Source organism: Galleria mellonella, unplaced genomic scaffold (assembly GCF_026898425.1).
Source record: "Galleria mellonella isolate WM207_F2 unplaced genomic scaffold, CSIRO_AGI_GalMel_v1 utg28, whole genome shotgun sequence".
Taxonomy (NCBI): domain Eukaryota; kingdom Metazoa; phylum Arthropoda; class Insecta; order Lepidoptera; family Pyralidae; genus Galleria; species Galleria mellonella.
The window spans coordinates 53,218-76,469 of record NW_026442064.1 but is presented as its reverse complement, the minus strand read 5'-3'; the positions used below and the strand labels follow the sequence as shown (position 1 = coordinate 76,469).

General features: G+C 39.9%; 1 protein-coding gene across 4 annotated transcripts in view; it reads right to left on the bottom strand.

Moving 5' to 3' along the window:
- The window catches only part of LOC113517854 (anion exchange protein 3), a 68,053-nt gene that overhangs the window by 11,515 nt on the left and 33,286 nt on the right, over window positions 1–23,252 (bottom strand). For 2 of the 4 annotated variants that reach the window (XM_031911517.2, XM_031911516.2), the window contains exons 2-9: window positions 20,514–20,682; window positions 19,405–19,484; window positions 17,652–17,809; window positions 3,805–4,063; window positions 3,215–3,316; window positions 2,665–2,897; window positions 2,114–2,270; window positions 714–818 (exon numbers count right to left, since the gene is read on the bottom strand). In XM_031911517.2, the coding sequence (XP_031767377.2) occupies window positions 714–818; window positions 2,114–2,270; window positions 2,665–2,897; window positions 3,215–3,316; window positions 3,805–4,063; window positions 17,652–17,809; window positions 19,405–19,484; window positions 20,514–20,682 (1,263 nt within the window). Of the gene's footprint in view, window positions 1–713; window positions 819–2,113; window positions 2,271–2,664; window positions 2,898–3,214; window positions 3,317–3,804; window positions 4,064–12,939; window positions 13,197–17,651; window positions 17,810–19,404; window positions 19,485–20,513; window positions 20,683–23,252 lie in introns of those variants that run through there. The other 2 variants (XM_026902594.3, XM_031911518.2) reach the window with 2 other exon arrangements.

The window sequence follows — 23,252 nt, the reverse complement described above, 5'->3', positions numbered from 1 at the left end:
TCACTTTACCTAAATTATCTTGTGGTCTCGACCAGGCCACACCGACCGTGGCTTACCGGAATGATTACGTTAATTCCTATTTTTTATAAACCACAACACATGCAGTGCAAAAGACTAAAAGGTCATAAGATATGTCATCGGCAAATCATGTGATTAATTTGTATGCAGTATTTGTGAAATGACGGAATTATATAAAATGCCGACGACGTGGGAGGCGTAGATATGATAAAATGTTTTCATTCATTCTTCATGATAAGTGACTTTCATCACAAATCAGCGAATGATATCTGCAGCTGCAAAAATAGCAACATAAGTCGAAAAAAATAACAATGAAAAACATAATGTTCATTAATAAAAACTTATATATTCCAATTACCGTGCTACGCTTGTTACATGAGGCGTTTATTAATTGGAACTCAGCGGTCACTCTATGGCAAACGAACAGAACTCGCTCCAAAAACTAACATCACTAGGATCTACGACGTGATTGCAAATACATATCTATGTTCTAAGCGAGAAGAAAACCTAAACAACAGAGCAAACGGGATGATGACCGCTGTCGGCGCGATGCAGAAATGTAATTACGATGAGTGGATGGCCGCTACAGCTACAGCTACAGCTACAGCGTTTGATTGTCGATAAGGAGCGGTGACGAGTGACTGGTGGCGGGTGGCGAGCGCAATGATTCGAGTATGGACAGTAGTGTTCCGTACGAGCAGGTGCGTGCTGTGGCGGCGGCACGTGGACGTGGCCGAGCACAGCGAGCAGCGCGCGCGGCCCGCGCCCAGCGCGCCCGCGCCGTCCTCCAGCCACAGCGACTGCGCACACACCACACCACACCACACCTCACTTCGCAACCACGCGCACCGACAGTGACCGCCGCCCCACCCCACCCTCCCCTCTAATGCTATACACGCCTGAATACACCTGGCCTATACCTTCTTATTTGTTATTTATTTAGCGAATTTAAAACAAGTCACCATCATAATTTCTTTCACTTAGTGTTATTTGATTTTATGGTACCAATAACCCTAAATATAATATATTGCTTGCGCTTACTTTGATACCACCACTGACATTTTCATTGCTTGTAATTATAAAAAGCTGGCGGCCTATTAAGCGGAAACCCTTATCGCATGGTGCCTCTCGTGACGACTACGGCTTGTAGTTTTTTGATTAATTAATTATCCACATTTAAATATAGTTTTCAAGCGGCAGTTTATCAATTCTGACGCTGAGTTATTACTAGGTATGTAATTCCTCTATAGATATTAGCCAAGAGAAAATTACATATGGCAAAAATAAACATAAAGATCAGTATGGACAGGCGCAAGAGAATTTTAAATGTATGCTAAATGTTACTACGCCCCGATATATAAATAACCTTCGACAATTTTCTGTGAATACTTAGTGACATTACTCGTATTTTTCTTTTACATTTCTATAATGGTCGGTACGAAGTATTTATTATTTATATTCAATCGTACTACGAGTTTAATTCGAGGTTTCGAGGGACTGTAGTAGTGTGTAGCTGTGACCACAGCCAGCAGCGATCCGCACTCGACACGGTTTGCTTACGTCACGTGCGTCATTAGCAGCCTGTCATCACTTCAGCCAAATAAAATGTCGATGTTGTTCGCCAACTTACACTCTCCTGTCCATGATATACAAATATTCGTATCGTGGAAAGATGTCTACAAGGGCAACATTTCAAACAATTGTCTGTTATAATGCAATGTAGCAGTCATCATCTGTAAAATCAACAAACTGGGGCAACAAGATCGAAAACTATGGATTTTTTTAAACGAGGTCATATCCTGAAAAATCTGATAACAGACTATGGACAGATGGCAACTCTACTTTTAGTTGATATAAAATATCTTGAAATAGTGATCAAACAAATAGCATACCACTTGAAAAGCAGTAATCGTCATCTGTTATATTAAAACTAAATTTAACTTTGCTTCCCCGAAACCAATATTAAATTTTCGTACCCAGTAGCTTTAGTGTTGCAGTGCTAAGCAGGTGGAAACGTTTTTCGACTCCATTTTCTAGATATTTCGTCATAATATACTAGGACATATGAACGGGCAGCGAAAAACAAAAAGTATACCTGTAAACTGGTGTAGGAGGAGTGTTTGCGACCGGTGATGGAGAAGCGGAACCCTAAGCGCTCGTCTACGTGCCTGTGGCGCAGCAACAGCGACCGCATTACCACCGGCTTGTCGTCCTCCTCAATGAGTTCTTCTGATACCATGCTTTCTACCACCCTGTGGTTACAATCAAATCATTTTTAAATAATGTACCTATCATACATATAATTAGTGATACTATATCATACGACCTACCTGATGGTCAGTAGCCATCACAGCGCATAAACGCTTGCAACACTAAAAGCCACATTCTCCCATATGACGCGAAGACTTAAAGTCACAAAGCACTAATATCATCGTCCTTTAAATTGAAATGACACAAAACATGGAAGAAAGCTACGTCGATAGAATTTATAGGTGAAGTAAACTTGTCAAGGGAAACAGCGTTGCACTCGTACGTCAAAATTCAATAAACTTAATTTATTGCGAATAAACTTTTGCGAATAGTTAGCTTGTAGATGAATCTTTGATAAAACATTGCAAATATGGAGGTAGGAGCAAGTGACCGCACCTGTACGCGACTCCGGGGAGGTCCTTCTCGTTGAGGTCGAGCAAAACGACACCAGTTTCGAGGCACCGCCGCAGGTTCAGTAGCGAGTGGAAGGAGAGGCTGGCGACGTGCGGTCGGCCCCACCTGGCGGACCCCTCCTCCACGTCCTCCTCATACTTGATCCAGCGGGCCGTTTCCTTCCACTCGGCATCCCCTTGTTCAGTCTCCAGCAGCTCGTCCAATTGTACGAAAACCTGTGCGTAAAAGCTTTTTTTAAAAAGTTTCCCTTTGCAATTATATAGTAGTGTTAAACAATATTCTAGTATGGTAACAGTATAATGTGCCGTAACTCCATTTAATCCCCATAGTACGATAAGAGGCGGCCACGGAAGAAAAAGCTAATAAACTGATATAAAAGATAAAGTAAACTGTAGCCTATAATAATGCTTACCAAATGGAGAGAGACCAGGGCCAGTAGCGCGACTAGTAGCGGGCTCATAATCGAATGGTGATCGTTTTTAAAGGATTTTATTCTAAAAATTTAAAACCACTTTATGACAATGTTGCTTACCGAATGTGGACTGTGGTCATACATTTTCTTATATGTGGAGTCTGGTAATATAGTTTGAACCTTATCGCCGCCATCCTTACGGCCCACGTGCACCGTTGAACCCTACGAACAACGCCTCCTATTACTAAATCGTCTCGCATGCTCTCGTAAAGTAAACAAAATAATAAGCTCGCTGCTTTTATTGAGTTTATATTAAAACTAGAATATTTTACCTTGGAGAATGCTATATGAAGATTCAAGGGACGCAACATCGCGTACTTGCAACAACCTCACTACAACTAAATAAAAGATATCGTAAGTGGCAACGGCATCGAGATACAATTGAAACAAATTAACTGCGTGTAATTCCACTTTGTTGCAATATAAATATCTCGCCGCTCTCCGCTAAATCAATCAACCGAAGGATCTCTATGATATATGAAGTCGTTAGGTAACAAATATAATCACTCTACTAGATACAGCGTGTACGAACAGGGAATACTGACAAAACAATCGCTCACATAGAGAACACTACTGTATCATATGCTACGTAAGCAGCACGACACGACCACCTGGTCTGGCCAACAGACTAAAGTTCTAACATAACTAACTTTGTGCGGTTGTATCCTGTGCCTGCGGAGAGCTCGCGGGTCGTCACTGCGATGGCTGTGCAGATCATCGCGGTCGACCTCCGGCAGCGGCTCCTCGCCCGGCGCGATGGACACCCTCCGCTGACCGCCGCCTCCGCCGCCGCCGCCGTAGCCACCGCCGCCGCTCGAGTCCGCATTACCCGAGTCGGCACTGCCAGGGACCGCGCGGCCTCCCTCCTGCAGAGAGTACTTGCGGGGCTTGTGCGTGTGCAGGTGACGCCTGGATGTTAAATCATAAATACAATTTGTAACATAATATCATTACATACCGTGTGTCCCAGCATAGAATAGCCCGCCCCTTCCTATCCTGTGGGTGTCGTAAGAGGCGGCTAAGGAAAAGCGAGGGGTGGGCAGCAGCGTCCCTCTTAAAACATCTCCAAAGTCTAACTGCGGTTGCCAACCCGCCTGGAAGCGTGGAACTACTGGCAAATCCCCCTAAGGGAGAGGCTTATGTTCAGCAGTGAATCATTACAGAATAATATTTTAAGCACATAGTCCACCGTGAAATTTAAAAAGTCCCATGATCACTGCAACTTAGACTGGAACGCGATTATAAAATCATTCATAATATTATTTATGTAAAAGTGGTAGTTACCACTATGCATCGAGCGGTCTATCAACAAAAAATAAGATCGAGATTGTAAGTCGAGTGTTCTTCTTGTCCTTATCCATTTTTGAGATGTTTGTATCATATATTATTTTCTTGAAGAGTCTACCGCTGGTGATGACAGTGTATTACCTATTTGAATTTATTGATAAAAAGATTGCAGTGAACGAGGATTACGTACGGAGTTTTCGAAAGGGTAACTTAATACGGATCTAGATCCAACCAGTTGTTATCTCTGCAAGTTGCTCTAGCTAGAATTATAAAAGAATGATGAAGCTTGTCGCCGACGTCAGTAAACACCTTCTTCTTTAAAACTACGCAACGGATTTTGATGCCATTTTTTAATAGATAGAGTGATTCAAGAGGAAGGTTTATATGTATATAATACATGCATATTATTGTTGAAAAACACTGATAATTTTAGAGGTTTCTAATGTGATCGATACCACGACGTCTATTTACGACTAAATAAACACATTTTTTGCGCTTACATTGCAAACGCTGGCTGGCTGAAGCCTCAAAGATCAAAATAATACTACAATATTATACAATTTAATAAGGTATCCAAAAAAGTCCGCGATGATATATGTATGTCTATCTCTCAGAGATAACCTGCAATAACCATTTTTTATCCTTTACTTTTTACAAGAAATAACGGCTTATCTACGAAACGATTTTAAGTAATACAACGTAATACCTTATCCAATCAAGTACCTTAAATACATTGTGCATTTAATATAGATCAATATAGACCAATCCCTCTATAGCATGCCATTTAAATGAATATTTTCGAATATTTAAAATACAGGGACATAACGATTGAGGCGGTATCGACCGGGGGGCCGGCGGCTTTATTTAGTATCAACATTGCACCCGTGCGAAGCCGGGACGGGTCGCTAGTGATAAATAAAACAAAATACGAAAGTAGAACGCAAGAAAGTATCATCGGAATTGGATTTTTTTTAGAGATGAATTTATAAATGTGAACGGTTAAAGTGAGGGAGATTTTGAGGTGTGTATATTTAGGAGCGATAAGCTGTTCTCTTTGATGATACGATGAGAAACCTGGAGAGAACACGTGCACGAGTATTGTGGCGGCTGCGGTCGTGGGGCGCGGCCTGGTGCGCCGCACCGCACCGCACGCACATACGACACCTTGCATACGCGACTGAGTTACGATATATCGGCACATAATGTTTGAGAGTCGCTCCAGTGAGATATTCGAATTACAGGATAAATCAATTTCCAATCCGACCTTCGCTTGATAAAGACATTTGCCCGTATCAATCGAGTTTGCCCATCCTGTATTTCATTTTACTCGCACGTAACGTTAGGAATTTTAATTTTAACACATCCGAGTTGGGTACTCGCTGGGCTGTCGTGTCTGATAAAACTGAAAATTTTCCAATAAAACACTTGGCAGATAATCAACGAGTTCCGTACTGACTATGCATGATTTCTGACAGAAAGTAGTAAACTTGAAAGTAGGAAATTTATTTTACAGTTTATTTGCCATTAAACTACAGATATAGAACAAAACTGTCTGCTGAAGTAAAGTGGAAATTTATAAACGGCGGTTAACGCGAAGAGCGGCTGCCAATTTTTTCAGACATATTTGGCACAATGTAACACGCGGCGCGCGAATTTCTGCAGCAAGATAATTTACTGTTGTGTATCCCAAAACCTTTTTTGAGATTCCTTACTTAAATACGTATGTATGCATAATTTCCTTTTTATCGCCGATGCAAAACGAGGAGCGAGTAAATTTAGGGTCGGGTCGCATGTCTCTGCCATAATATATTCATGTGCTTTTGTTTTGATAATAAGCTAATGAGATCTTTGTTATGTTCATCAATAGCTGACATTGAGAACTGTGGGAATTTTTATGTCACTGAAACAAAATTAGATTGAAGTATTTAGTTTCAAATCAGCTAATCTAATGTTTCTTAATTTTACGAAAATAAAATTAATATTTAATCGCTTTCCGGCTCATTCCAAGTTGTTTATTGTTTCTTCTATAAGTTCTACTGCTATATAATTAATAATTATAAAAGTTTAGCAACGACTGACAGACAACCGATATCATTATAATAAAACAAAATCATCATCCTCATCGCGTTCAAAGAAAAATGCAATTTTGCATGCGAGTAGGAACGGACGTAAGACGGTGGGGCACGATGAATTGGACACCGGGTCCGTGCGAGTAGGCGCACGGGCAATACGAGGACCGAGAGCTTCGTAGTGGCCATAGTAGCCAACTAGCTCTAAATAAAACATATACATATGTTATGTGGAAGTATTTACACACGCGCACGTTTTATTCTGCCGCTTCGTACCACAGACAGTTTAAAACATACACAAAAACGTGCGAATATAACAAAAGACTAACTACAAATAGTTCCTTTTTTATGTGTGTAAAAAAATTGCTGGTGATTCTATTTAGTCGTGTAGTAGGCGGCGACATTGTCCACTGGGCACCGTGTAACATTTCGTGTAATGATTGTGCGGACATTTCGCTGAGCATATTTCATGTTCAGATTAAAAACTCATACAAACTCAAAAAGGTAGCTGAGTACATTATGAGTTACAAAAAATAATTAAGGTATAATTTAGTGTAATATATGGCGGTTGTACACACGCGCCTTGCGTACGAGCTTCGAGTTAATCGTCGCCAAACAAAAACATAATGTAGTCTGAATCTATAGTAGCTACTCACTATCATTATTACGTTGGATGTAATAAGAATCTTTGGCAGGTAAGTATCGCGAAACTGCGGCAGCGTTACGACAACAAAAAACTATCTGAACGTGCTCCTCAGTCTTGTGTAAAATATTTTCAATTGAATAATAGATTGCTGAAAATAATAATATCATCATAGGTACTCTAATAATAATTTCATTTCATTTTGTACTGTCTATTTTGATGTAAAAAACTAACTTTGCTACGTGGCTATTGACACTTATTTGTTTCACAGAATAACTACTGTACTTTCTTTATTTTTCTGGTCTGATCTTAAGATTTAATATGTTCTAGTTGTTAAGCCATCACATTGTGTGAGATCTATGTGTATACTTGAATCGTGCTATATGTATCGAATCAGAATAAATTAATAAATACTACTCTGTGATACGACTAACAATTAACTGATATTATAAAAAACACTACATAGGCATGGATTGATCTGCGGATATTTGGAAAATTACACCTTTGGTTCATTTATCGGACAGTCGTAATAGGTATGTAATTAAGTATAATGGGTAATTCATCCAATCAGTTTAGGCAACAAAACTTCTTTCGGACTAATTTTTAACCTCACTCATATAATAAAATTGTAATTAGGCGATGGTTGTACATGGGAGATATTTAAAAAAATATATGTTTGTTCTGGTATCACACAAAAACTATTGCACCAAATTGGATACAGCTACTATTGTTACTTTTGTCTTCGAAGGGTCCAACTTGAAAATTGGTGATCTTGATACGACATACAGAAGTAGTTATTTTAATTAATGTTTCCATATTTGAAATGCAGCGTACGAAGCGGCTAGGAATGAGCTAATCTTTTCTAAGAATAATAAGTACCTAAAAATAACTACTAAAATTACTATAAACAATAATTATTATTATTTATCCTATTATTTCTGCACCATATATATATATATATATATATATATATATATATATATATATATATATATATATATATATATATATATATATGTTATGCTTTATATACAAACTCTATAGACACTTTCTCCTTTCGGGCTCTCAAGGTTGCCTGGAACAAATCCTTTCGAGGGCTAAGTCCGCCTGTGTACATTTTTGTTATAACCTAATATCTGTACTGTAAACACATGTACATAAACATATAAATAATTGTAAGCAATAAAACTTTCGCGTACATAAGGATATTATTTCTAGTATTTAATTTCTTCAAAACATTCCGTAAACAGAACGTACGGTCGACTTTTATAAAATAAACATTGCATTTATATTCGTAATATTATTGAATATGACTTATTGCTGTTAAAATAGCTGCAGTACACACGGTCAGCACTCGCGACGTCTATCTAGTCTTTGTACTATTGTTGTAGTGCACCACATGTGCAGCTAAATAAAAACTATCGGAATTCACGTGGAAAAATTGATAGCGAGTGACACTTGAAATCTATTAAGATACATATGTATACACGGCAGCTTCTAATAAATTTTTGACCAATATCATGCGGGAATCCACCTGCCTTACTTTGGGAGGTGTCAATTTATCACACTTAGTTTTATTAGCATTTTCAGAGCAGGTTGTTGTCAGTGAACCATGTTAGGGCAGCGGAAAGATACAACAGTTGATTTATAGAAGTCAATAAATTTGATGTCTAACTTTAAATATTAAAAGGTAAGGGGGATGCATTTACCAAAATAAATTTGTTTATTTACACTTTCGTACACCTTTAAAATAAAATATGTCTACAGGGTGGAATTAATGCCTAACGCCATTCTATACCAGTCAACAGTTACGCTAAACAAAGATACTAAATGGCGGTGCATTGAAGTAATGAAATCAAATTGTATTATAAATGGAATATTTATACTTAAAAAAACATTTACGTACATATATCACATACAATACATACATAAATAAACATGAGTATTACATGTAAATATAATATATAACATATATGTAAGTCACGGCTAATCATGTGACAGTATAGTGAAGCTCTATATGGACACAAGCTCTGTATACAAGTGTACCATTTCCATAGCAATTCACTTAGACTTTAAAGTGAAACCGTTTATTACAACAGACTTTACTACGATAATTATTGGATGTGTAAAGGTGAGTATTACGAGTACTCCTCTATTTATATTATTAATGTAACAACTACTGCTCTGCGTACCAGTTTGCCGTTAGCGTCCGTGTATACGTGATGATCAGTTATTCCCGAACGCTCACGTATCCACTTGTGCCGTGTCGCGATTCTTTGTACGATCGTGGAAAATAACGTTAAATCGATGTCGATAGTACTAATGAGAACGCGCGACGTAGCTAATTACTTACGGGCACGGAGGTCGCGCGGCGCGCTCCGGCGGCGAGTCGTGCTCTAAATGCTACAGCCTCCAGCGTGGTGTTCGCGTCATGCGTCACCATATCTTTGGCACTCGGCCTTGAGCGCGTTTCTTGCAGTTGGCCCAGTGACCAGACGGGGTGATCACTTGGCCAGCACAACCGCAAATCCGCAACGCGAGGCCGCACTCGGTCACCGACTCGGGAAGCGACCGCCAGCCGCGCCGGCCAGCCGCTGCCTTGTTTACGGTCCGTGTTTATATTACACGTGCACAACGGTGTATGTATACACACTTCGGAATTAAATCATTTTTTTAGAACACTTATGTAGCATACCTTTTGAAATTATGATTTTCCTTGCTTCTCCGAAATTTCTACGCGACTGAAGGCGTATCTCGTTAAATAACTCGTTACAGAACTTCTACAATAATAGGACTAATTTTGAAGTGTTCTATTATCGAGGCCGAGAACCTGACATAAGGCTCGGTGAGTTGTTGCCCCGGGAGACCATATTAATGATAGATTAACTTGCATACTTTATAACCTTATTAGCGTGCGCTAAGCCGCAGCGGCTGCCTACTCGTAGTTTGTAATGATCCTTGTAACCGAACACAGGATCAATAGAATATAGAAGCGCCGTTGCTATTAATCATCATACGCCGCTGTACGATTACATACAAACAAATTATTTGGACTATTGTTGACACAACTTCTTTGCCCATAACATGTACACCTACCTACCTACCTACCTGCCTTCCTCCTACCTACTACTAAGTTCAATAGCGAGCACCGATCAATATTTGATCAAAATACGTACAATTAGCTCTACCTGTGTTATTTTCCAGATAAAGAATGCAAGAAAATTAATAGGTTAGGGTTTAATAAAATTGTAGGAGTTGAAATAATGTTCAGGTACAAACTTTTGGAAGCGACTATCATGTGTACTGAATAATGAATTCTTAAATAGATCAAGAGTGTGTGAAAGATAGAAAAACCAAGTATTTATATTTTGTTCTAAAAATCGGACTTTTTTTGTCTGAACAACATTTGTGTGGAAATTAAATGGAGAAAAATTAAAATCAATTAACAATTGACTAACAGCACATACAACAAAAAAAAAACAATACAATTTATAACCCTTTAATCCTTTTGGTATGTGGCCCTCAATTTCAGTTAGGTGAAGTGTCAGAACTAAAAAAAAGTCGCGGTAAAGCAGAAGTTGTTACGTGCAAAATAAGAGCCGTAAAAACAATCCAAACTGCAAACTCGTCTGACCAGTATAACACTGCGATCGTATGTGTTGCCGCGATTGTCCATCATTGCCGCCTGCTGCGTATGTGTGTATGTATGTATGCATAATGAGAGTTAACGATATTCTCGCTAATATTATAAATGTGAAAGTGAGTTGTTTATTAGTGCGGTTATTACCTCTTAACAGTTTAACGGCTCAGCCGATCGTATGAAGTTTGGCACGTAGCATAGCGCTAGGTTTAGAGAAGGATACAGGCTTTTTATTCCGGTCATGCGACCTACCGCTGAGGGATAATACACCAAAGCCGGGTGGTAACGAGTTTGCATTATATAATATTTAGTTGGCTTCTCATATTACGTAGCCGTATCATGTAATGACGATACGATACGATATAAGGATGAAAAGGACGTCCTTCTATTTTCACGACTGGAGCCTTTGAGATGAGATCGTGTGTGAAATCAACAAATTTATATAGATTAAAATATTTTTTGTCATTTATGTTTCTCGTAATCAAATTAGTTTCTTTTGAAATGAATGAATTAACATTTATATAGGCGTTAGTTAATTTTCAAAATCATTGAAAGGTGGACCAAAAATATCCTTCGGCGTCTTGACAACTTTTTCTAGACGAAACCTATAAACAGTAAGCTCGTATTCATACTTAGCTGCCATAGAGTCTATTAAGATCGCAGTATTAAGCTATTATGGAAGCCGAAGGTACCATAGGAAATATGGAGGTCGGAGCGATCGCGAATAAAGTAACAGTAGTAAAAAGTTTAAATGAATTGAACAATATTTTTCGCTACATGTAATGTATACGAACAACTCGAATCTCTTACAGTACTTATCAATATTGCAATGTGACTAGATGCGACTGTGTAAAATTATAGTTTTACAATGAAGAGTTTTGTACAGAAGTATGTTTAGTGAATTATTTTATCTAATGTTCCGTGCACAAGGCGAGTGTCGATCGACTTAGCTTGCATGAGATGTAGCTGGGCTCCAATTGTACGGAAAGTAGATTATTTGGCAATCCGTCGAGAATACCAATGTGCAGATAATAATGGACTGGATACCTAACTAAAATATATATATACTATTGAACTTAGATTAAAGTATTATGCCGTATAAATACAATTTATTTATAAGTAGCTGAGCCGGCAAACGTGACTCTACCTCTTACCGCCACCTATCACTACCAGCGCTGTGAGCGTACAGCACCCTTTTGAGCTGTATCCGCACTTACCTTTGCAATTATAAAGGCTTCATTGTACGAGTATTGTCTATATTTTATTGCATGTCTTGTTGCCACCACCATTACTATGTAATCTTTAACTTCTTATTCTTATGTGTGCACAACTTGATGTATTGTTAACATCAATACTGAGTGTACGCACCTGGCCACACATTATTAAATTTATTAATACTTAATTCGTTTAATCTAATTCAAATAGATCGGTCCTCTTGAGAGTTTTGTTTTTTATGCAACGTTACTACGTATACTTGCGACGGATAATTTAGAATGAACCGTCGCCTATGACATGGACAGTAACACGGACACGACCGAGTATACTGTGTCGTCGCGAATATGTCTTTTAATAAATTGTCATAAACTGAACGCAATGTTTTATATAAATATTGCAGTGTTTGCAATATATAGATAATTTATATTTCGTACTATTGTGTTTTAGATGATAGTGCAGCTTAAAGAGTTAACTTTGTTATGGCGTCACGCACAGCGATATTATATTTCAAATGTTAAAATGTAGTCAATAAGTTCCTGTGTTTAAACAATAATGACTTATGACCAACGAAACTTTATATCATTTGCACAATGTAATAGGTATTATTAGACTGGCCGGATGGCTAGCTAATGGCCGCTGAACACTAGACTCCGATACAATTTGTCGCACACGTAAGTATTTTACTTTCCAAACATTTTTTGTTCTATCCAATTCTATTTATACATTTTATGAATCTTACTATTACTTTTATTTTGTAAACATTTCCGTGTGCTGTATTTTTTTTTTTTTACAATTTAAGAATATATATCAGATTATTAAAAAAATAACTTGTTTATAAAATAAAGTGATAATAAACGTGTCATTCCCGAATGAAATATCACCGCGGCCAACGCTCTACGAAATATTATTGCAAATATTGTCAAACACTCACCGCTGGTGGGCCGCGTCAGAGGTGCGCGAATATGTCACTGGCATATTTATTGCGCTGATGGAGAAATCCAAGTGCTAGCACAGGCTCAATGATTGTAGCACGGAGTACTAGAGACGCGGTGCATGGTGACGAGTGGGCGCGGGGGTGCGGGGCGCGGGGGCACGACACTACGAGCAGTACGCGGGCGGTGGTCGCGCGCGGCGTGCCGTTCGCCAATATTTGCGTATAGTACTCGCGACAACTGCGACTACTCACGGCAGGGCGGACAATGCCAATGCCACCACACTGCACACTATTTTTGTCGCCAACTATCAGGTGGCATCTCACTTCCGCAGTTCGACGCCGTGCCACCGCCGCCACCGCCGCCGCCGCCGACGCTAGTGGCTCACATCTACATTGCGACTCTACCGCCTTACGTGCATACGTACGAGCGTAATACCCATTGACCCGGTGGTTATACCGTAAAATATAACACGTCTGTGTATAAAGGATGGAATGTGGCCGACTATTAACTTAGCAGGAAACTATCCTACAAATATTAATTAGCACCAGCACGCCCGGCGTGCTGTCAGATTTAATTTTTTCACATTCACGTCTTTTTTCCTTAGTAGTAGATACTACAATGGATAGAACAGTAAATGAACTCTGTTGCACAGGCACAGACGCGAGGGCCAGTACTTTTATATACTGTAACGCACGCTGAAAGCTGCGTTCAACTTGTTTCAGTAATTTTCTGTATTACAAGGTCGACCTTGGATAGGTAAAAAACATTTAGTTTTTTCTTTATTTCTTAGCCTTCAGAGAATCACCTTCGATATCTCCGTATAATGCCATTGAACGTTGGGAAAAACTCAATGAAATCAGTTCAGTGGTTTTCGCATACAAACAACTATCAGGTGGTGTAATGCTGCTACTAGTATTATATTAATTTATTATTTGTTAATATATTATTAGTCGTAAGTACATTTCTTATCGACGACTCTGTAAACTCTCGTACCGGGACTACGGGTGATCAAAAATTCATACTTGACTGAATATCCGGGGCAAACAACAAACATTTCTAATATTATTATACTCCCTCCCGGCTTGTTACATACGAGGACACGTATGGCTACCACACGCCTGACGGCCGGACAATGCACAGTAGGCTGCGCATTGTCGGTCTGCCACTCATACACAGCTACAAGTAGGTACTTTATATTGTCGCAGAGACCAGTATTATAAACCTATATTTGTCTATCGACAAACAAAAGTCACTGTTGTAATAAATAAATAAAGATTGCGCGGCAGAGGTATTTATTCGTTCTGCAATTAATTATTAGGGCATTAATTTAAGGTTCCAGGTGAAGGCTGAGACTCGTGTTGCTCGTGTAAGTACCCACTGGTGGCGTACGATGTTCGTGACACACATACTGTCCTATCGTCACGCACCTACTCATTTATCAATAACGGGTCATAAACAACCAATCACAACGTGTGATGATGATTACGATTGAAACCGAATGTGTACCACCTTCAGAATACAGGCACTAGACCGCTACCATGTACCAACAAGTATATTAAGTTTATTATTATCACAACATAGGATTCCCATTTGACAGTGGCACCAGGGTGATAGACATCATAGAATACACTATGGTGGCATTGCTCATGGGTTGCCATTCCTAACGACTAAGTTTATATCATAAGATTAATTCTTATTATTATGCCTCTATACTATACGACATAGAAACGGAAATATAGGCTTGCAGTGATGGCGTGGCAAAATAAACGAGGAACACAGAGGCACTCCTGCAGATGTTGTACGTGTATAGTCATCCCCTGGTCAATAATAAAACAGCTTCATTTTTATAGATTGATAGATACTCTTTATTGTTTCCTCCAAAAGATTACAATACTAAACTTATTATAAATATAAACAATTAAAAGAAATAATCATAATGAGAAAACAATGGGCGGCCTTATCGCTAAAAGCGATCTCTTCCAGTTTTCTTTTATAGTTCTGCTCATAAATATTTAGGTAAATTCAATCCTACTAGGACACAAGCTTGCGCGTTCATCGCTGAGAAAACACCATTTGCTGTGGCTCCGAAATTTCAAAACACGTCCGTTACCATCGGAAAAAACTTTGAAATTCTTAGTATCGACATTTCCAGTACGGTTGAGTTCCGAAGTCATTTGGAGGGCCAAGTCAAAAGCTGGGAATGCTAAATAAAGCGAAGCAGTACTTCACCCCGGGACAGAGACGGCTATTATATAAGTCGCAAGTCCGACCCCATATGGAGAGCAGTTCTCACGTCTGGGCGAGAGCTACCAGCAGCTGGGTTCCAGCTTAGTTCTCTTGATGTGGTTTAGAGGCGTGCTATGAGAATTATCTATGATCACATGTTAACAGGCAATATGGAGCCCCTTAATTCAAGGCGAGACTTTGCCTCTCTTTGCATTTTTTACCGATTATATAACGGATTATGTTCTGAAGAACTCTTTAATGTGATGCACATTAAAGACCTTTCACCATCGTATTGCACACCATCGGCAGGGAATCCATGCTCACACCTTCGAACCAGAATGGTCACGCAGATTGCCGTTTCAGAACAACTTCCTCCCACGAACACTCAATTTGTGGAATGATCTTCCTGCCGAGGCTTTCCCTGGAGACTATTGCATAGGGTTCTTCAAAAAGAGCGTATTAAGGTTTCTTAAGGGTCGGCAATGCGAGCGTGACACCGCTGGTATTACAGGCATCCATAGGTTACGGTAATTCCGTTTATCATCAGACGGGCCTTTGCTTGTTTGCCATCAAAGAAGTATAAAAAAAATTCTAAATATGTGTCCTCACTAAGAATGACAATTTGTTACGCGTATCTAGTACTGCACTTCGATATCTGTAATGATCCATCTGTACATTTTATGATGTTCGTGAAACGGGTTCACCGTTTGAAGATAACAGTGATCATTAAAGTTGATAATCTCTCGGAAAGGTGCTTCCACGAGGTAGTTGTAATAATGCCATATAAAACCTGCTAGATAACACACTATAGGCATTGGTATTGCCACATAATTTTCTCTAGCTTTTAATTTACGCTCTCGACCAATCATAGTATTTTATATTTTTCTGTAAGTCCTAATAATTAACAGTCAATCAGTAATGACCAACTCTTCCTGTTCACTTCATGCTAGATATTTGAGACTATTTGCCCTACATCAATTCCTTTTTGCTACACCCCGTAGGAATACACTGTCAGCCAAGTACAGACAAGAATCCTAATTGTTGCTGATATGTAACACAATGATGAAGAATGTTGCAGCAACATATTACAAAGTTAGGATGTCTGACATCATGTGGGAGAATTTTGATCATGATATTATGAATTTTCTATTTGAGGTAATTCTTTTAGCAAATGAAACATAAAATCTAAAACGTTCAACTCTATAAACGCTGCAATAAAGAGCGCGTCCGCGTTTCGTACCATATTTTATTGGACAATAAAGTTTAAATATATAAATAGACATACAAGTAAACTGTATCGAGTAAAAAATAAATACACAAAATAAAAAAAATAGTGCCATATAATAATTAAAATAAACGTACAGAAAAATTAAGGCCCACCTGCTTTTTGAACAAACGCTGTGAATTATCCGCGCAATATAAACCGTAACATAGACGCAATAAAGCACGTAACTGCGGAGTGGATCGATGGCCGCGCGCGATCTCATCCGCTGACCGCGCGCTCGCGGTCGGAGTCGGGTCTTCATCTCCATAGACCTATCGCTGCTTAGTGCCACACTGCACTTGTGGAGCTCGAGCTGATCTCTAGCTGTTATAACTACTATGGATAATCTCGCGGGTTGACAAAGTAAAAATAGAATGGGTCACCATTCCATTTCATTTTCGTAATTTCTTAAGAACCACCCGTTGTATTATTTGTTATAACTTTTATTTTATATTTCGACAAAACATTAAAGGGGCAAAAATAAAATATTGCTAGCTCTTCGCCCTGATCGTTGCGTGCTTACGTAAATACGTAACTAAACTTTAATCAAATATAAGACTTGTATATTCAGAGATTAAACGAAGCTGATCGCTTATCGCCGTAGTTAGACAATGCCATAATTTTCACATGAATAATGTTTGTCTAAGGAGTAAACTTTGAAACATCTCTTACTCACCGAGCAGCAGCCGCGGCACAGTACTAGTATTATATTTACACATTACTCATCTGTTTGCTTTTAATCACATATGTGTGTTGTCATATTAAACAATACTTGTGTGCATAACATTAGTGGCGCTGTTCACATTATTTCTGAGCGGAATACAAGATCTCCTTAAAATCTGTGAGTATTTTGCGGAATGTGCCTTTATAATCATTTGAGGACGTGCCTCGATCGCTCAATTGACATCTTTCAAATCATACGATGTACCGGTACTCCGCCTGTGTGTTAATGATAACATTGGGGCATTACTGTGAGAACTAATATAGATAGAAGTAAATAGTTCTACGCTCTATATACACTTAAGACACTCGGGACATTTTTGATTCATTTTTTCAACGCATATGACATATAATTTTCTATTTAGTATATATCTTATAGAAGTTAGAAATAATGTACGAGTAGTATGACAAATTAATATATTTAGGACTCTCAAAGGATATCATAATGATCCTATATAATAATGTCGTAGTATGCCTACATAATATGTGTGAACTCACTCATTCCTCTGGGCGCGGCGCTCGCTGTCGGCGTCGTCGTCGAGGGGCGGCGCGGCGTGCTCGGCGCGCTGGTCGCGCTCCGCGTCGAACTGCACGCGCGACGCGGGGCTGCCCGCCGACGCCGAGCCCGAGCCCGAGCCCGACCACCCTCCTGACATCTGTGCACGTAACAAGTAGGTACATTGCCAACATTCAATCAAGAAGTGTAGAGCGCCTGGCACTACTTCCCATTCGTATTACATACATCATATTTTTTTTATATGATCATTATTTTAAGTTTAAATTGTCTATCGCTAAACACAAATCTTCTCCATTGATTTCTCCAATTTAGAAAGGTAAACAAATTATTTTATTGTTATATTTATCCGCTTGTAAATTAACTTATAACCTCCCACAATTAATGCAAATCTAATAACAATCCCGATAAAAAATTCCTTGAAATATTCTTGAAAAGCTTGCACCATAATTCAGACATTTCATTTAGAATGGCAAACAAGTTGACAACCAACCTATGGAAAGTGGTAACCATCGGCTATAGACATACCCCCCATGCGTTGCCATTCTTAAGGACTCAGGTGTTATTCCTCTGGACCCTGTAAATTCACTGCCATATCCCACTCTTCGATCCGAAACACAGCCATGCAAATACAACTGCTTCACGGTAGAAATACGAATACATATAACATATATATTGGAAAAGTAAGTATATTATTCTCCTTACTTATACAGTGGAGTTAAAATAATGTTGCACTAGAATCATTACACAACAGCACGGCGGAAACTTTCCGATACGTAGCGAGTACGGCGCGTTTCACTATACTCGTACCGGTACGGTGAGGGTGGTAGGTAGACCCGGGAGCCGGGACAGCAGCACACTATGAGCACCGCGAGTAGATTAGAGGCGCTAGTCTAGCGACCACAACGAAACACAAGCGGTGATTGAGACTGTCGTTGATGTCTCCACAGACAATAAAATGTGTTCCATTAAAAAGCTAACTTCAGTTGTGGCAAAATCAATTACTTTGATTTCAAAAACTAAATTACTAAATCGACTTTGATCAAATTTCTATGGGACTAATTTGCACGTATATACTTTTAGATAAAAAAAAATCCAATTCAGCTTACAAATATCGGAGTTATGAAGTAACAAACATAAACAGTACACGATTGATGAACACAGTTACATATTAAATTGAATAAAAATAACTATATCAAAGAACATAATTGCAGGTACTATATGACAACTCGCGCTTCACTCTAATATAGTTGTTTAACAACAAATTATTTACAAATGGGCTGTTTACCAAATAGTAAAAGATGCAGTGACAAACAATGCTAGAAGTGGAGGGCTAACACGGGCCCAGGGCAGCCGCAAGGCTGAGTCGAGATCGACTGAAACGCCGGCGAACGCGGAACGATAGCATGTCGTCCTTGATGTAATAACTTGCTGTGTATCGACCGGTTAGCGGTGTGCAGTTATTGCTAATTGGAGACAACACGAAGCCACAGTGAGCATGTTCGAGGACGCGCGACGTCGCCGCGCGCCGGCTGCCGGCACCGCTTGTCACCGCCCGGCGCTGCTCGAGCGGTGCTCAAGCCCGCTGCCGCCGCCGGTAGCGCCACTATAGCCGCGGTTCCTAAGCTTTTCAATGAATACTCAATTTCCAAAAAAAATCTCTACAATGTGCCGTCTATTTCTCCCCATAAAAAAAAATCTTACGATATGAGCAAGAGGTTAGAGCATATTAGCTACCTGCTGAGGCTCAGATCCGGCACTCACGTGAGCGCCGCTGCCCGTCGACGCCTGTGACCGCTCCGGGGACCCAGTTTCGTCTGTAGGAAAAATTACGCGTCATTACTACATTGTTACACTAGCTGCACAAAAGTAACGTCAAATCGCATAATACTTTTATACAGTTTACGGTTACTTTTGTTCATCGGTGTTATTGTAAAAACTACAAGTTGTGACTAGCGGGAACATATACAAAAAACCCTTTTGATTCAGTTCAGTAATGCGATGGTATTCATCATCGTCATTCCAGCCATTATCCGTCCACTCTTGAACATAGGCCTCCCCCATAGACTGCCATAAGGAACTGTTTCCGTCTCTCCCATAGACTGTTCTTAGCCACCTGCATCCACTGACTCCTTGCAATGCATTTGAGGTCGTCATTTTATCTAGTGAGGGGTCGTTCTATACTGCGTTTGTCCGTACGAGGTCGCCACTCAAGAACCTTTCTTCCCCATTGGTTGTCGATTCTTCGAGCTATGTGACCAGCTCATTGCCACTTCAGCTTGCTTATCCTTCGGGCTATGTTCGGTTACTTTGGTTCTTTTGCGGATATCCTCGTTTCGGATTCTATCACACAAAGAAACTCCGAGCATAGCCCTCTCCATAGCCTGCCGTGTAATTTGAAGCTTTTGCATACGTGCAAACGTGTTCATGGTAAAGGATCATGTTTCGGTTCCATAAGTCATCACTGGCAACACTTACTGGTTAAAGACCCTCGTCTTGAAATTTTAAGGTATTTTGGATGAAAAGATGGTAATACTTACCATAAAATATATCATGTATACCAATTATGACTTTATCATCATAACGACTCGTAATCCCTCGGATTCTGGCCCGTTTTTATAAAAAAAAAACATTAACCGAGTGTCAAAGTGATCAAACGGCTTGATATTCCATTTTTCTTTTTACGAAAGACTAAAGCATAAAATGGAAACCTATCCCTTTTATGATATCCTAGATATAAAGATGAAGTAGTAAGGTGACACCATATAAATATTATGACAGAGTAACACCGTTTAGATACCATTATTGGGCTGGCTAGCTGTCATAGAGGCTGATGATATACATGCCTGCACTGGTGGTGTATGGCGGCGGCGGGTGCGGCGGGTGCGGCGCGGCGTGGTCGCGGCGAGGGTCGGCGCCCGCGCCGCCCGCGCCGCCCGGCAGCCGCTGCTCGCCCTCGCCCCACACCACGCGCTCCATCTCGTCGTCCAGCTGCACCTCGTCCTCGCCCGCCACCTGCACGTCATGAACACGTCCTGATACATTATATGGACCACTCCACCACGGGTGTTGCACACAAATTTCTTTTGTAGTTTATACACAGCTCGAGCATAATTGACAACAACAGCTAACAGGAAACAAATAGGTTCAACACGCAGTTCTAATCATATGAGTATGAGACAGTTGAGAGAAAATGCTCAGACAGTTGACCATGTGGTCCCGGCATAGAACAGGCCACCCCTTCCTTTCCCGTGGGTGTTGTAAGAGGCGACTAAGGGATGGCGAGAGATGGGCAGCAGCGTCCCTTTTAAAACATCTTTAAAGCCTCACTTCGGTTGCCAAACGCAACCGTTGGGGAGGCTTATGTTCAGCAGTGGCCAGTTAAAGTTTGATATGATGACAATGATGATCCTATTATAATAATTATATTCCAATATCTGAGGTAAGTACGAGTAGTTTACATGTTAGATTATGAACAGTGAGCAGTACGTTACACTAAACATGTGGTGGTAGGCGGCAAGCGCTGAGCGGCGAAAACATTGGTATACAGTCATTGAATGGAAAAATATTGTATTTATTTATAATACGAATAAATCTGTTGATTTAATAAATACTTAGCGAATGTCAGTTGTTTTTTTCCGCGTGTAATGAAATATCCGCTTTATTGGATATTTGCCACACAGCCAACCATGTGGGAGTGGGACGGCGCTCGTGGCGCTGGCTGCACGCCCCCGGGCCGTGCGGCCGTGCGCCGCTGCCTGCCGACACGGCGGCGGCATCTCGATTTTTTCATAACATCTTAATCCGCACAATTCAATTATTGTGAAAATTGAATTACTTTACTCGATCTTTCTATAGTATGTGTAAGCACATGAAGATGGTTTAATGTTTATCAGGCTTAAACAGTTGAACCAAACTAGCTGGATATTGGTGTTTATAAATAAATATTTATCGTCATATACGCGAGCAATGTCGCAGATTACAACTAGTTGTTATAAGAAAAATATATTTTAATTAATTTCAGATATAAGCTATTGAATCTAGATGTAATAATAAAATAAATAATAAAAATAACAATATTTTGTGTAAAGTAGATATGTTTAAAAACAATTGCTAACTTATATTGTAGGTACAAAGCTTGGAAGTGCAGGCCGCAGCTGGGAGGCGCTCGTTCACATGCACAACATATTGTCACTCAGCCTGACACGTTATGTATGTGTAGTCAATAAATAATACCAGTCAAGCATTAGGGTCAAGAGAATCAACTGCACACCGCACGCCGCACACCGCGCGCCGCCAGCCCGCGCCCTCGTCGTCCACCGGCCGCCGGCCGCCGTCACCGACACGGACACGGACACCGAGCGCACCTCGCCGACACGTAATTATTGGATACAGGGTGCACGTACGCACTGATTAATAATATGTACCATTGGACAATTAAATGTTTGTGGCTCGACACGCGCGAGCACGTCGTGAGGATAATCCTATCGTAGTAGGAAATTTGCACATTATTTTACAACTGATATGACTACATTAAAACTTGCCACATGGAAGACCATAGCCACGTAAATACATGGGCTAATGTTATTCAAGTAGTATACTAAAAAGTATAAATAATTACTTGTGGGTTGTAGAGCAACGGAAAGCTTTAGTTTGGTACAGAGTGCTGGCAGTGCAGACTCTAATTACCCCCCAAACGTTCAACTATCCACTTGAATAACCAGTGCACGGAACGGAACGGCAGTATGAAGTACACTCTAGTATGAAGTTATTAGGAGCAATAGTCCTGTGAAGCTGTCTGTGTCGACGATGGGCGAATATTTACTATTATAATGGACATCTCTCGAACGGTAGCGGTACATGCGTGGCTTCGCTACGTGGACCGTACCTTCTAGTAGATGTGTTTATAAAGTTAAGTAATTTTGTATCTAAATCACGAACGAATTACATTGTATTGAATGTAAACATATACTCTCGATAGATAATAATGTCTAATTGTTTCACTACAATTATAAGGATAACGGAATAAAAAATAATAAATTTAGTAAGGGACTCACTTCAAAAGCAAATAGCGGTAAAGGAGCACAACAAATTGAGTAGACGTATGTCTCTATATTTTTATGAGTAACATGTACCTACAAGCTACTGAGGTTGGTTGTCTAAATACGATCGACTTGACTAACTTTCATCATACTCGTATTTATGTGACGGACTCGTGTGGCTAACGGTGGTCCTCGTGCCAGCAGCCGTGCGATCGACGCGACGTGCGGCGTATACGGTCGCCGGCACTGGACTACGTCCGCGGACTCGTCATCATCCACTTCCGTTTACTATATTTTATGCTTCAAACATTTTATTAATTAATTATTAAAAACAATCCCGAACATGGATGAATATGATCTTTCGAATTAAGTTACACAATAATGGTACTATAATTTTGGCATAAAGAAAGTCCTGCAAGCAACCCAGATCTTTCCAAAAAACTACTCACAATGAACGTCGAATGGACCTTAAGAATAAAATCTAAATGCAATCATGTTCACGTGTATGGCTCGCCAGCCGAGCACTGCTGCGCTGCACTGCTG